The sequence below is a fragment of the Desmodus rotundus genome, chromosome 3, assembly GCF_022682495.2.
Source record: "Desmodus rotundus isolate HL8 chromosome 3, HLdesRot8A.1, whole genome shotgun sequence".
Lineage (NCBI taxonomy): Eukaryota > Metazoa > Chordata > Mammalia > Chiroptera > Phyllostomidae > Desmodus > Desmodus rotundus.
Genome location: NC_071389.1, coordinates 15,011,641 through 15,024,801, shown reverse-complemented (window position 1 = coordinate 15,024,801; position 13,161 = coordinate 15,011,641). Strand labels below are relative to the sequence as shown.

The 13,161-nt window shown below is 56.9% G+C and overlaps 1 protein-coding gene across 2 annotated transcripts in view; it reads left to right on the top strand.

Moving 5' to 3' along the window:
- RUNX3 (RUNX family transcription factor 3) overlaps nt 1–13,161 on the top strand; it is a 60,987-nt gene that overhangs the window by 25,606 nt on the left and 22,220 nt on the right. For both annotated transcript variants that reach the window (XM_024554100.4, XM_071220856.1), the window contains exons 2-3: nt 7,890–8,170; nt 10,011–10,167. In XM_024554100.4, coding sequence (XP_024409868.3) covers nt 7,890–8,170; nt 10,011–10,167 — 438 coding nt within the window. The remainder of the gene's footprint in view (nt 1–7,889; nt 8,171–10,010; nt 10,168–13,161) is intronic.

Below are 13,161 nucleotides of genomic sequence, written 5' to 3'. Positions count from 1 at the left end.
AGATGAGATACTGCAGAATGTAGAGTGGTTCAGACACTTGCTCTAGAGTCAGAGGTCCCTGAGTTTCCTCCCACCCGGAAGCCTCTCTGAGCCTCAGTTTCCACAGCTACTCAATGCACAAGGTTATTTTGAAGTTCGTCTCAGATAACGTAAGCAAAGCAGGTGCTTAAATACACTACTCTCCAGGCTCGGGCATGTGGTATGGCCTGGGAGACACGTGGCAATTGGCTGGTGGGGTAACCTGTGGGCAAGACCGGTTACATAATTTGGGGGCCCAGCGTAAAATGAAATGGCAGGCCCTTTGTTCAAAAAGAACTCAGAAACGTAAGGCAGCGACGGCAGAGCACTGACCCCTGTGCAGGACCCGCTGAGAGCGGGGCCCTTCACTGTGGCTGCGTGGGTCCCGGGCTGGGGAGCTGGTCCTGCCTGTGGGGCATCTGGGGCAGCACACAGCCAGTTCACGTGAAGGGGCTGAGACCCTTCCACAGTGGCTTCCATCACGGCGCCGGGGCCACCCCTCTCCCCGGGGCTTCAGCTGGGTTGGTGACTGCTGGGTCCTGCCACTCTCGGTGGCCATCAGAGCAGCATAAAAGACCAACTGTTCTCCACCCCCTTATGCCCCGTTTTTATCTCCTGCCATGCACACAGCACATAGTTGATTTCTTTCTGCAAAGGGCTGCGCTTTTTTTCTTTTCCAAGGGCGACGCTGGAAAGCCATGTGGCTTTTATTGCTGGGAGGAATGTCTGAGGCGTTCCTTCACCACCACATGAAATGGAGCCGCAATCTTCATCTGCGTAAAGCCAAAGCCCCTGGTCTCCTCTGAGCCATCGGCCTCTGAGATTAATTAAGGCTTCACAAGGACTGACAGTCATTAGGACCTTTTTGGGGAGGTGGAAAATCCCTAATGGGACTGGCAGGACCGGGGAGCCCCTGAGTGGGTGGTGGGGTGAGGAGGGCCTGCCGTGGAGAGGAAGGCATCTGGGGCCAGAGTCAGTGGGAGGTGCCGGGAGGGGCTTCCAGACTCTGCCCCTGGCCCGGGCTATGATCTGGAGTGGGCCTGGGTTCTGCCATTTGATAAATGGGAGATTTAGATATGATATCTCAGAGCCCTGTGGAGTCTGACATTATAAAATTCAAGTCTCAAGTCTCCTGCCCACAAGTCTCCTGCCAGGATCCTAATTCTATTCCATGACTATAACTTCCAGCATCTGATTCTCGTCCGTGAGAACAGAGCGTGGTGGCCAGGAACGTGGGCTCTGGGGCCAGGCTGCCTGGTTGGAATCTCAGCTCTGCACTTCCCCAGCTGTGTGTCCTTGGGCAAATTACTTACCCTCTCTGTCTTCAGTATTTTCACTTGTAAAATGGGGGCGATAACTGTACCTCTCCCTTGAGATTACTACGAGGTGTGAGTAAGCACGAGGTGTGGGGTGAGGCCTGGAGCGCCGTACGAGCTAGGCTGCTGTCCGAGAATCTGGCAGAGACCAGGCTCACCTCCCACAGCTCCAATCCACCTTCGAAAGTTGGTTTCTGAGTGGCCCCTATTCTTACTATGTGATTACGATTTGGAGGCATTTTGAACCTGGAAATCCTCCTGTCCCTCCTCCACTCTCGGGGATGTGAGAGATGACAGCCACTCAGAGGGGCCCATCCCGGGGCTGGGAAAGGCCACACCCATCCCAGAACCACTTGGGCCCCAAACTGCCCAGGCCCCTCTCACCACCCACTGCCTCGCCCACAGGAGGATCCTTTGGTCTGACAACTCTGCCTGCAGGTCGCTCTGCTCCTGCTCACAGCTGTGGGTGGAGAGTCCACGGCTCTGTGACCCGCCGGCAAGCAGGGATGGACCTTGGACCAATAGAAAGAAGGGCCCTCAGGTTCTGAGTCCCAGAGCCAAGAAGCTCTTCACTCTCTAAGCCTCAATTTCCCCATCTTACAATGCAGAGGATAAAATCTGAATCACGAGGATGAGTGATAATTGGGGTAAAACTCCCAGCACATGACCGTAGTCCAGCAAATCAGGACAATTACTAGTTACAGACCACAGGGCTCTACCAGAACTATTTCTGTATTTTATGGATGGCCAGCGTGAGAAGCAGGGCCGGTGACAGGAGGGCCGGGCTCCGTGCAGGGAGCCCTAACCAAAACACACTTCCCTGCCTCCCTTCCCTGCGCCAGGCTCCCACCAGACTGCCTCTCTGCCTCCTTCCCCTCTCATTCCTGGAGCTGGGCGCAGTCTAGTGATGGACCTTCAGGGGTGTGGGGGTGTGAGTTGTGGGTTCCTCCGCTGAAGATGCTGGGAGCCAGTGCCACCTGAGGAGGTGGCGAGTGGTCTGGGGGAGCTCCAACCTGTAGTCACGGGACACCCAGCTGGGATCCCTCTGGGAGCCTGCCTGGTGCCTAGAGGGACCATGGAAGTGTACTCTTGTCATTCAGGTGGGGACTCTGGCATTTCCCCCTCCAGTGCTGGGCGCTCAGGGGTCACTTCCTGCCATGAGGTGCACCCTCCGGACTATAGTGAGGGTCTGGCCCAGGCTGCACCTGGGCCCAGGCAGGCAGAGGTCAGAACCCCCATTGGGGGCAGCCTCATGCTGCTCCCCAGCTTTGCCCAAGCTCAGTCTCAGTCTCGCTTCTTCCTTGGTCACTCAGGTGACATCTCTCCCCCTTCTTGGGCCCCAGTGTTCCCATCTGTAAATCAGGGACTGCGGCTAAGTCTACCTCCTCCCCAGTGGTGGCTCAAAGGCTGCAGGACAGCACAAGGTGGGAGGGCCCCACCGGTGACCCCTGAAGCGCCCTTCCTGTCTCCCAGCCTGGGTTAGAGGGGTGGCTGTTCAATGATTTTTTTTTTTTATTCAGTTATTTTATTGCCTCTAGTTCCACCACCGTCATAACGGCAAACATCGGTCTACCTGGCTCTTCCCATTACTGTATTCAACCAGGGAAGAGGGTGTGCAGAACCAGGTGGTGCCGCAGCTCCCCAAATCTTGAGTCAGGTGGGGCTTTTAACCTGGCCCTGGTTCTCCCAAGCCCAGAAAACCCTGGGCAACGTTCCTCTTTATTTAAATGGGTGTAACACCTACCACATACAATTGCTCTGAGGATGGGGTGACACGCTTTTAAGCCCAAACACAGGGCCTGGGCCTGGTAACACCTCAGCAAGTGTGGCTGTCACTGTTCTTCCCATTACACTGGCCAGGGGACCAAGGCTCAGGGAGGTGCAAAACTTACACAGCCAGCCGATGGCAGAGCCAGGAGCTGTACCCTAACCACAGTGCTCTCCCTCATGCCCCTCCTCCCTGCGGAGTCTTGCCCCTTGCAAAACAAAACTAGGTAATTTGAGAAGCACACTTGTCCGCCCTCACATTCTGGAGCCTTCCAGAGGCTGCCCAGGAGGGATGGCTCAGAGCTAGATCTCTGGGGTGAGGGCCCCAAACCCTGAAACAACAACCCATCGAACATAATACAGTTTTTTCATGACCCTAACTTTATATATAGTTAGTATGTAATATACATAATAATATGTAACATATGTAATACAATGTATAATTATATCTGTGTAAATATGTATATCTAAAACCAGGATGCAGGCAAATGCTGGTTTAATTAGCAGTTTTGTTCTTTTTCTTTCTTCCACATGGAACAATCGATGGTATTTTAAATCCGTGAAACTCAATGCCCCTCTCCTCCTAGATGGGGTTTTCAATCGTTTGGATTTGTTAACTGGAGCAATTAGAACGACCTCCATTTATGGGAGAGGAAACTCAGGCTCAGGGAGGGACAGGAGTGTCCCACCTTGAGTTCCAGGGCACCAGGCTGGAGGGTGACATGATGACATGTGTCCCTCCGGAGTTGGGGTGTGGAGACCAGAGTGGGAGAAACCATTAGCTTCTAGAAGACAGTCCTCTGTACTGGTCGCTGGACTGCAGCTCCTGTGAGACCCGGGATAAAGGGAACAGATGCCTCCTAGGAAGGGCAGGAGGGGGGAGGTGGCTGACAGGGTCCGCTGAGGCCGGTTCCTACTCAGGAAAGTGCCTGTGGGGGAGGGGAGAAGAGATGGGGGCCAGCGGGTTTCCAGAGTAAGGGCGTGAATGCCCAAGGAAAGTGGAGATCCACAGGCAGCCCTGTGATGGATGCTGACAGCCCTCCAGCAAGCTGCCTCTGCCTGGAGCCAGGACACAGTCTTTACTTCCCCAGGCGGCCCCTAGGCGAACTAAGGGGGCAGGATGACATGAAGACTGGACATTTCACAATAGGAGGTATGAGGCCCAGACAGGGCAGGGGACCTGCCAAAGGCCCCTGACAAGGAGTGATGGGGCCTCATTTTTACAGGATGACAGTGACAGCTCACATGGGTGGAACACCCCCTATGTGCCAAGTCTGTGCTAAGCCCTTTACACAGGGTTCCGTGTGGAGGCCACTATTATGGCCCCCACTTTACAGATAACACAGATGAGGCTCGAAGAGGTTTTCAGCAATTTTCCCTAGACCAGAGTAGGTGGTGGAAGACGAAAAACTCAGGCAGTGGAATTGCAGGCCCAAGCTCCCTTCACAACCAGGGGACCTCCTAGAAGGTGTTCCAAAGCATAGATGTCCACTTTCTGGCACATACAGGGGTTCCTCGCCCTCCCCAAGCACCAGTACTCTCCAACAATCAGATCTTCCCTTGAAAGCTCTCTTGGCCAAGGTAGGCTCAGACTTCCCAGCTTCCTCATCCTGCTGCAGACAACTTGGGGCTCTCTTAGGTGGGAGACGTTTGAGAGAAAGCAGGGTGTTTGCCCATCAGTCTCCTGGAAGAGAGAGAGGAGATGGCTGTCCATTTAAGATGGGGGAGGGAGAGGGTACCCCTGTGTTCCAAATAGGGGAGTGGGAACTGTCGGATTGTCTTCCAAATGGGAGAGAGAGCCAGCCCTCCGTCTGTCCGTCCAGGATGGAGAAGTAGGTCAAAATAAGGAATGAGCTGGTCTGTTCCGTGCGTCCTCCTCAACCCCGACCCAAGAAGGGGACAGAAAAGGATTGCATTTCTGTCGGGAGGAATGTCCTGTGGGTCGAGGGGTGCAGGGACCCTCGGATGTCTGAGATGGGAATGCAAAAAGCGCCAGTGTCAAAGTGTTTTGTCCACGGAAGGGGGAGGAGGTCAGCCTTCGGTATAACACAATGCCTTTGGTTTGTTCGAGGAGTGGCCGCACAGATATTGAGGAGTCGGACAGGACGTCTGTCCAGAAAGGGCAGCTCTTAGGAGATGACCCCCGGCTCCTGGACAGGGGGGCCGCAGCTGGCGCACAAGCATGCTGCGCAGGGCCTGCAGGGGCAATTCCGCCGCTGGCAGGGTGCAGGCGCCAACTAGCGGTGGCTGCAGGAATTGCTCAGGCTGCGTCGGCCCCAGGTGACCTCGGGCTGGAGACCCAAGCGCCAAAAGCCAGAGTCCTCTGGTTCCCGCTCCGACCTTCTGCGAGCGCCCTCCCGAGGGCTGGTGCCAATCCCGGTCCTGTGCCAAGTGCCGGGACCCCCACATGAGCCCCATCCTCAGGAAACCCGTTTGTAAACCCGCTGTCGGATGAGAGGGAGAAATCAGGCGGAGGGGCAAGTAAGCGCACAGATGCAAACCGAAACCATTAAACGAATCGAATTTACAAACCCCCCGTGATGCGAGTCCTGGCCCCACAGCCGCCCCAGGGTAGCACGCGTGGCCTGCCCGCCCAGGCCCCGGGCCCTACCTGGCTACGACACGCTGGGCCTTTTGTTGGGAAGCTCCCAGAGGTCGGACACACTAAGGTTCGGGTCTCTCGCTTTCTTCTGGTTCCGGGCTAGTGCCAGCGCTCCCGCGAGCGCGGGCCTTGGTGTAGGCTCTACACAAAGTCCAGTAAGGGGCCCTCGCCGTCCTCGCTTTCGAAATGGACCGAGGAGCTGACGGGAGGCTCCGAGAGCGGTAGAGACCAGCTCTCCCCGTGGTCGAGGTTGGGCCAGGTCCCTTCTGCTCTGCAGTGCACGCTGGGCTTGATTTCGTTTGTGGGCGACGAAATGGCGCACACTGGGCCGAGGTCAGATCCAGGGCGGGATCCTGCAGTCCTCATCGGACCCTATGCTTCTTTACTCTCGAGCCTTGGAATTCGTCGTTTTGCACCTGTAGAGAGGGCCGGGAACAACTAATATCCAACCCAGTCTCCAGAACTGCGGGATCACTCGGCTAGAGTTCGTTCCCCAGACGCCAGGGAACGCATCTGGGGCGATAATCCAGAGTGAACGGGGCTTGATCTTTTCCTATTCCCCTCTTCTCTGTAGCCGTTCCCTAGGCCCGCTTGCCCGGCCTAGGATGCAGGGGAGGAAGGGATTGTTTGACGTGAAGCCCCAGGAGTGGTTGGGCCGCGCTGCCGTGACTGGGAGCGAGGGCCAAGAGCCAGCGAGCAGACCCTACCTCGGCAGAGAGGTCTGCATTCCTGCGGCGCAGCCGGAGCGCACCGCGGGGAAAGACGTGGGCTTGGACCTGCGGGAGCCGGTTTGCATCCCCGTGGAGGAAGGAAATTTCCTCCTTTGGAAGCCGGGGCCCTTAGCTTTGCGGCCAGTCCCGTTCTCCGCACAGTTTTCTTCTCGCCACGAATTGGCGTCCTCTTCCACAATTCACGACCGTGGTTACAAGCACGGGGGCTGGGGATGGGGCAGGGATCAGGGAAAAGCACTCGCGTTTTTCAGGCTCCGTCATGTTTTACAAGAAGCCACAGGCCTCCACAACGAAGAACGACGCAAAAAGGCCTGAGCGACTCTGACCATAGTTTTGAGGGGAGAGTGAAGAGGAACGGGGTTAGTTGCCCCCAAGACGGATGCGGGCCCGTGGGGGACACCCTTCCTTTTGTCCCCGGCTTGGCACCGGGGCCTCCGAGGCCAGGACCAAAGCCGCACAGGGCTGGGAGCTGCAGAGGCTGCTGGCGCGCTCGTACTCTCCGGTGCGGTGGAGGCTCGCTCTTGGGTCAAACTAATTTCCGGGCGGGGCAGTGAGAAGCCTCTTTGGGGCAGCTCTGCGCGCGATGTCACCCGCCTCGGAACGCCTGCGGCTCCCCAGTGAGGGTGCAGGCAGTACAGGCCGAAAGCAGCTGGGGATGGGGAGGCTCGACCGCAGGCGGCGGGGAAGGGGGACAGAAAAGGAGGCGCGGCCCTGGAGACGGCGGCAAAGGAGCCTTCTGTAGGACTCGGACGTTTCAAACACATTTTCAGCCTCGGCCCCGGTTCCCCGGAACCGTTGAGGAGCCCTGGGCTATCGCGCGGGGGTACCCAACCCCGGGTGTCCTCCGAGAGGCGAAGCCTTCCGCCCCTCCGGGTGGGGCGGCCTTCGGCGGCCCCCGGTCCCCCGCGCCCCCCCGCGAGCGCTGCCGAGGTGCCCGCGATGGGGGCTCCGATTGGCTGCGCAACGCGTCGCTCGGGCGGCCCCGCCCCACGGGCCCCGGGGTACTAACCCCGCGCGCGGGCGGCCGCTACGCCGCCACTTGATTCTCGAGGATTTGTTTTGGGGCTGCGGCCGCGTAGTCGGTGGGGCTGCCGCAAGCGGGCTGCGGGGGCGGAAGACGGCGGCGGCACAGTCCGCTCGGGCCCCGCCGCGGCCGAAGCAGCCGGGACCGCCGCGAGGGGTGGCCGCGCTTGGGCCGCGCGCCCAGAATGAGGGACTAGCCGGCAGGCAGCGCGCGGCCGTCGGGGCTGCGAGGCCTCGCTGCAGGACCACCCCGGCGGGGCGTCCCCGGGCGCCGCCCCCTGCGATCTGAGGCCCCGGCTCGGCCGCTTCTGCTTTCCCGCTTCTCGCGCCAGCGGCGGCCGCGGAGGCGCCCGCGCCGGCTGCCCCGGAGGGAGCCGCGCCGCCGCCGCCCGTCCGGCGCCCTGACGGCCGCTGTTATGCGTATTCCTGTAGACCCGAGCACCAGCCGCCGCTTCACACCTCCCTCCACGGCCTTCCCCTGCGGCGGCGGCGGCGGCGGCGGCGGCGGCGGAAAGATGGGCGAGAACAGCGGAACGCTGAGCGCGCAGGCAGCCGTGGGGCCCGGAGGGCGCACCCGGCCCGAGGTGCGCTCGATGGTGGACGTGCTGGCGGACCACGCGGGCGAGCTGGTGCGCACCGACAGCCCCAACTTCCTCTGCTCTGTGCTGCCCTCGCACTGGCGCTGCAACAAGACGCTGCCTGTCGCCTTTAAGGTGAGTACGGGACCCAGGGAGGGAGGACGCCGGCCCTGAGCCTCCGGGCGTCTCAACTGCAGAAGCCAGGGCGGGGAAATAGAGGGAAGGGGACGTGCCTGCGACCCCGCAGCGAGACCCAGGCAACTGGGCCAGGGGCCCTTTCCGTCTGGCTGGGCGTTCCGCCCCGAGGCTTCTTCGGCGTTCCCTCTTGAATACACCCCGCACGGGTTACTTTTAGGAGGCTTAGTCCCTCTCCACCTTTCGGGAGCCCTGCGGAGAAACATTGATACGGAAACGGGCGGATCGGGCTCCCTTCCAACCCGGATCGCACGGACACAGCCGCGGGCAGGGGAGAAGAGGAGCCCGGGGACCAGGGCGAGGACAGCGGAGGTGGGGTGTGGAGGGTGGATAGGGCCTACCCTCCACTGCCCGCACCCCTCCTTCTGCACCGCTTCAGAAACACTTCCTGCTCACACCCTCAAACTCTGGCTTCAGAATTTTACACCGGGCGACTGTGGGCCCCGATCAGAGACACTGTCCCTCAACGGTTGCGGCTGGGATCCCAAATGTCAGGCAAAGATTGGGGGCGCTCGCACCCCCTGCCAGCCCCCAGTCATTCAGAGGATCTTTTTCTCTTTGCCAAGGAGTAGGCGACTGTTTCATTTTCATTTTTTTAAGGGGGCAGCGAGATGAAACGAAAACGCCTTGGTTTTCCCCTAAACCTCTCGCAGCTGCCGTGAGAAAGAGTAGGGCAGGAAGGGCTAGCGGCTGGGGGTGGCGGTGCCCGAGGTGGCTGGAAACAGCGGCTTCTGGCAGCTGAGTCCATCCTTGCTCCCATTAAGACGACTCCAAATTGGAAAAAAGGATGAGTGGCTCTTTGAGGTCTCCCGGGTGACATCTTAAAATACCAGTGGGGAAAATCTCCTGGGGGGGAGGGGGTGCTGGGGAGGCCCGTGTGACTTTAATCCTCAGATCGGAGGTTTTACTGTCACTTGGAGCTTAAAAGGAATCTTTGAAATTAAAAGAAGACAGGATGTTGACAGGAAATCTGGCCTTTTTAATCAGACCCCAAACATTTTCTCCTTGAAATTTTTACCATCTGGATCCCTAGTCCCTACACGCGGTGGCCACGTTTAAATGGCTGTGACTGCGTTTGCAGTCTGATTCCTTTTCAAAAGGCATCTGCCTCTCCATGCTCCTTGGGGCGGGCATGGGGGGACACTCTACTAGGGGGGCATCTCCACCCCCATCCTGCAATCCCCAGCAGGTGCACCCTCCTGCTCTCAAAAGCTCCTCTCCCACTTTAAAAGGTTTTCTGCACAAACCCTCTCAAAACGCCAGTTTGTTTTGCATTTTGTGTTTTGCCTGCATAACGAATTCAGGCTATGCAGAAGCTGATAAACTGGGCCTGAGCCACATTTCATGGCCCAATTTCATACCCCAAACGGCTTTTGCATTATTTGAGTCCCATTTTTATTGTTGTTGATATTATTTTTACTTTGCTAGAGGTAATATTGATTCCTTTTTTTTTGCTCAAGCAAAGGGAAGGAGGAAACTGTACTCTACATCATGACTGAGCTCGTCCCCAGCTCTCGCTTAGATTTAATTGAATTAAAGAATAATTTCGCAGGGCATGGCTTAACCAGTTTCTCTAGGATTTTGGTAGGGGTGGTAGAGATCTCGTTGTTTTTGTTATGTTTGGGGGAAGGTCTCTATTGTTTTTAAGCCTTTTCTCCACCCTGCATTTGAGAAATCCGCAGTGCGCCTGGGACCTAGGGGAGCTGCCTGCCCCAGCCCTTCCCCCCTTCCCTTGCCTCCCCCTGCCTTTCTAAATTGTCCCCCTGCCCCATGCCCTCAGGTGGTGGCCCTGGGGGAGGTGCCAGATGGAACAGTCGTGACTGTGATGGCAGGCAACGATGAGAACTACTCTGCTGAACTGCGCAATGCCTCCGCCGTCATGAAGAACCAAGTGGCCAGGTTCAACGACCTCCGCTTCGTGGGCCGCAGTGGGCGAGGTGAGTGGAAGGGAGACCGCACTAGCCCAGCATTGCCAGTAGCAAAGGTTGGGGGAAAGAAGCTGAGAATGAGGCCTTGGGGTCCAAAGGGGAGCCCCAGAAACAGGCCCAGTTCTGTCTGAAACAACAATTTGGAACCCGTTAGGGTGTTACAGACCCCTTTGAGGATGTGAAGAATGTTAGGGTCTCTTGCCAAAAAAAAAAAAGCCACGATTTTCTCCTAGTTTCTCCGGTTTACTAACTCCTGAACCTGTCTTGCCTCCCCTCTCCTGATTAACTGCCCCCTCTCACAAAAGATGCTGGGGGAAGATTAACAAGCTCGAAAAGGGGCCTTGTAAGTTTTTCGGCAGGTGGTTTAGAGAACAAATCCTCGGTCTGCAGGGCCCAAGAACCCCAGCCACTCTCCCCACTGGGGCAGATTCTCCCCACACTCAGAGGCTGCCTCTCCACAGCTGTGGTCTCCCAAAGCCACAGTTTCCCCAGCCCTTTGAGCCTTAACGTGGTTTAGAAAAGAAATGAACACAGTACAGGATGCCGAATACTGGAAGGTGTGGCTCAAAGGCTGCCATCTCCCCCCCCCCCCCGCCCCCACCCAGTCAAGGCTGATGTGCCTATCTGTCTGATCCACCTCGGGCAGCATGAAGGAAGGTAGGACCAGACTCACTATGGCTGCCACCAGAGGCTGTTGAGTAGGAGGGGCTGCTAGGACCTGAAACCCATCACCTCACCACTTCAGGTTGAGAAGTCCTAGAAACCCTGCCCTGGAGAAATGGGTCATCGAGGACTTGCTGGCCCTTTAAGACCATCCTGCTGAAAACAGGGGGGTGCCCTTCCCAAGCACCTGGCCTGCCTGTCCAGCTTTGTTAAGAAAGTAAGCTAGGTTCCCTCTGCCCCCAGTCTCAACAGAGGCCGAGGCAGAATTGTACTTTTCAACACCAACAAACAAGACCTTATCAAGGTTTTAGTTCCCTCCAAGCCGCCAGCCCTGCTCAGAAGTGGGCATCTGGGCACCATTTTCCCCTCTTCAGCCGTTCAATGTATACATACAAATGTCAAACATATTTTGACTTTTCAGCATTAATTAAAACCAGGGCATTATTTGCATGTAATAACTGTTTACTTGTTACTTTTTATGAAACTGAAATAGTTTACATTCTTTCAAACATTTCCTGTTCCTGTTGGCTCCCTTCCCCACGCACAGATTTCTTTCAAACGTTGCCCGTAACTGGTTGCAGGTTGATGGATGGAAAATGTTTGCTTTTATGAATTAAGCTTTCATTGCTGCTCCTAATTAGTCTCCAAGCTCCTTTTGTCATCCCCAATATCTCAAGCCTCTTGCAACTTAATCCCAGCCCCAGCCCTGAATGGAGAGTCCCTAGCTGCCACTGGTTGGTGGTGGCTTGCTTGAGTGCCGCTCGACTGCGAGGTGGTGGCCCCGTCTGCCAGCCCAGGAGTGGTGGCAGTGAGGGAGGCCCTCCGTAGCTTCAGTCCCTTGGGAGGCAGGCAGAAGGCAAGATCGGTCCCCGGAGCCTTGGACGGCACCAGGAATGTGGCACCAGATCCCCCTCTTCTAGGGGGTGCGACATAGAAGAGATGATGATTCTCTGACTTACCTGAGACCTTGCCTGGCCATCCTGCTGCTGAAAATGATTTCCTTGTGGCATTAATGCCCACAGACCTGCACCCACCCCGCAGGGCCTGCCAGGAGGGCGGTGGGTTTCCAAAGCGCTGTTGGACAGCACACCCTTGGAGCGGGCACAGCTGTCTGAGGCTGGATTGTGGCTCTGGAAAGTGGATGCAGGAGGCTGTTTCCCTCACCAGCCTCAGTAGTCCTGGGCAGCAGGAAGAGGCCTGAGTGGGAGTTCTGACGCCTACGGAACTTGATGAGGCTTTCAGACCTCAGAGGCTCTAAAACCTGGATTTCAGTGCCCAGCTCCACCAGTGACTTGCTGGATGACATTGAGCAAATGGCTTAATCTCCCTGTGCCTCCGTCTCCTCATCTGTAAAAAAGGGGATCATAATGATATCGACCTTGTGGGATTTGGGGAGGATTAAGGAACTTGGTACAAGTGTCTCAGTTGGCATATGCTGAGAGCTGGCTGCGTGTTAGAGATTTTGTTACTTCAAATGCCTGGGACTAGAGGAGATCTTTGAAGTCCTTTTGAGTGGTGACTGTCACTGATTCTCTGACTCTGGTGCGGTTTGGGCGGGGGTGGGGGAAACCCAGAAGGTGTGAATTGTTGAGTGGGAGAAGTGGAGGCGGGTGGCAGCGAGGAAGGAGTGCGAAGGGGTCCTGTGGCAAGCAGCGGCGCATCTGCTGTGCCCGGCCTGCCCGTTGGGAAATTCCCGCAGAGAGAACAAATCAGTGCTTGACACAGTCTGGGCCGCTTCGGGAGTAGGGACAGGTTGGCACTGGGGAGCCAGAGCCTCTCCCTGGCTCTCTGACTTCTGCCAGGACTAAGAAGACGGACGGGAACTTGGGCGTGCTTCCCTGCTTTTCGTTCCTTGATTCTGTCTCAATTCCAGGAAGATGCCTTTCTGTGAAAGACAGACGCATACCACCGCCTCAGAGCTCACGGTTAGCCCGAAGATGTGGGACGAGAAAAGGGAGGGAAGGAAACCAAGTCACTGGTGTCTCCTGCAGTGATTAAGGCCAAGATCCCCCCGCACCAGATGCAGTGCCCCCTTCTTAAGTCATTTGAAATGCACCTTTTACTGCCTCACAGTGAAATGCGCAGATAACCTAGCCTCTCTGCTTATGTGCAGTTTCAAAATCTGTATAATTCTTTAGCTCTAATGGAAAAGGGGGAAAGTAATTTGTAATAAAATATCTATTTGAATATGCAGACGTTGGGTGAGACCACACTGTTCGGTGGGCAGACGCTCACACCCCGGCAGAAGCCCGGTGACAGCCACAGCCAGCCAGACCGGCAAGGTGCCCGCGACTCAGGGTCTGAATGCGGCGCTGCCGTCAATGACATGATCTTCTGGAG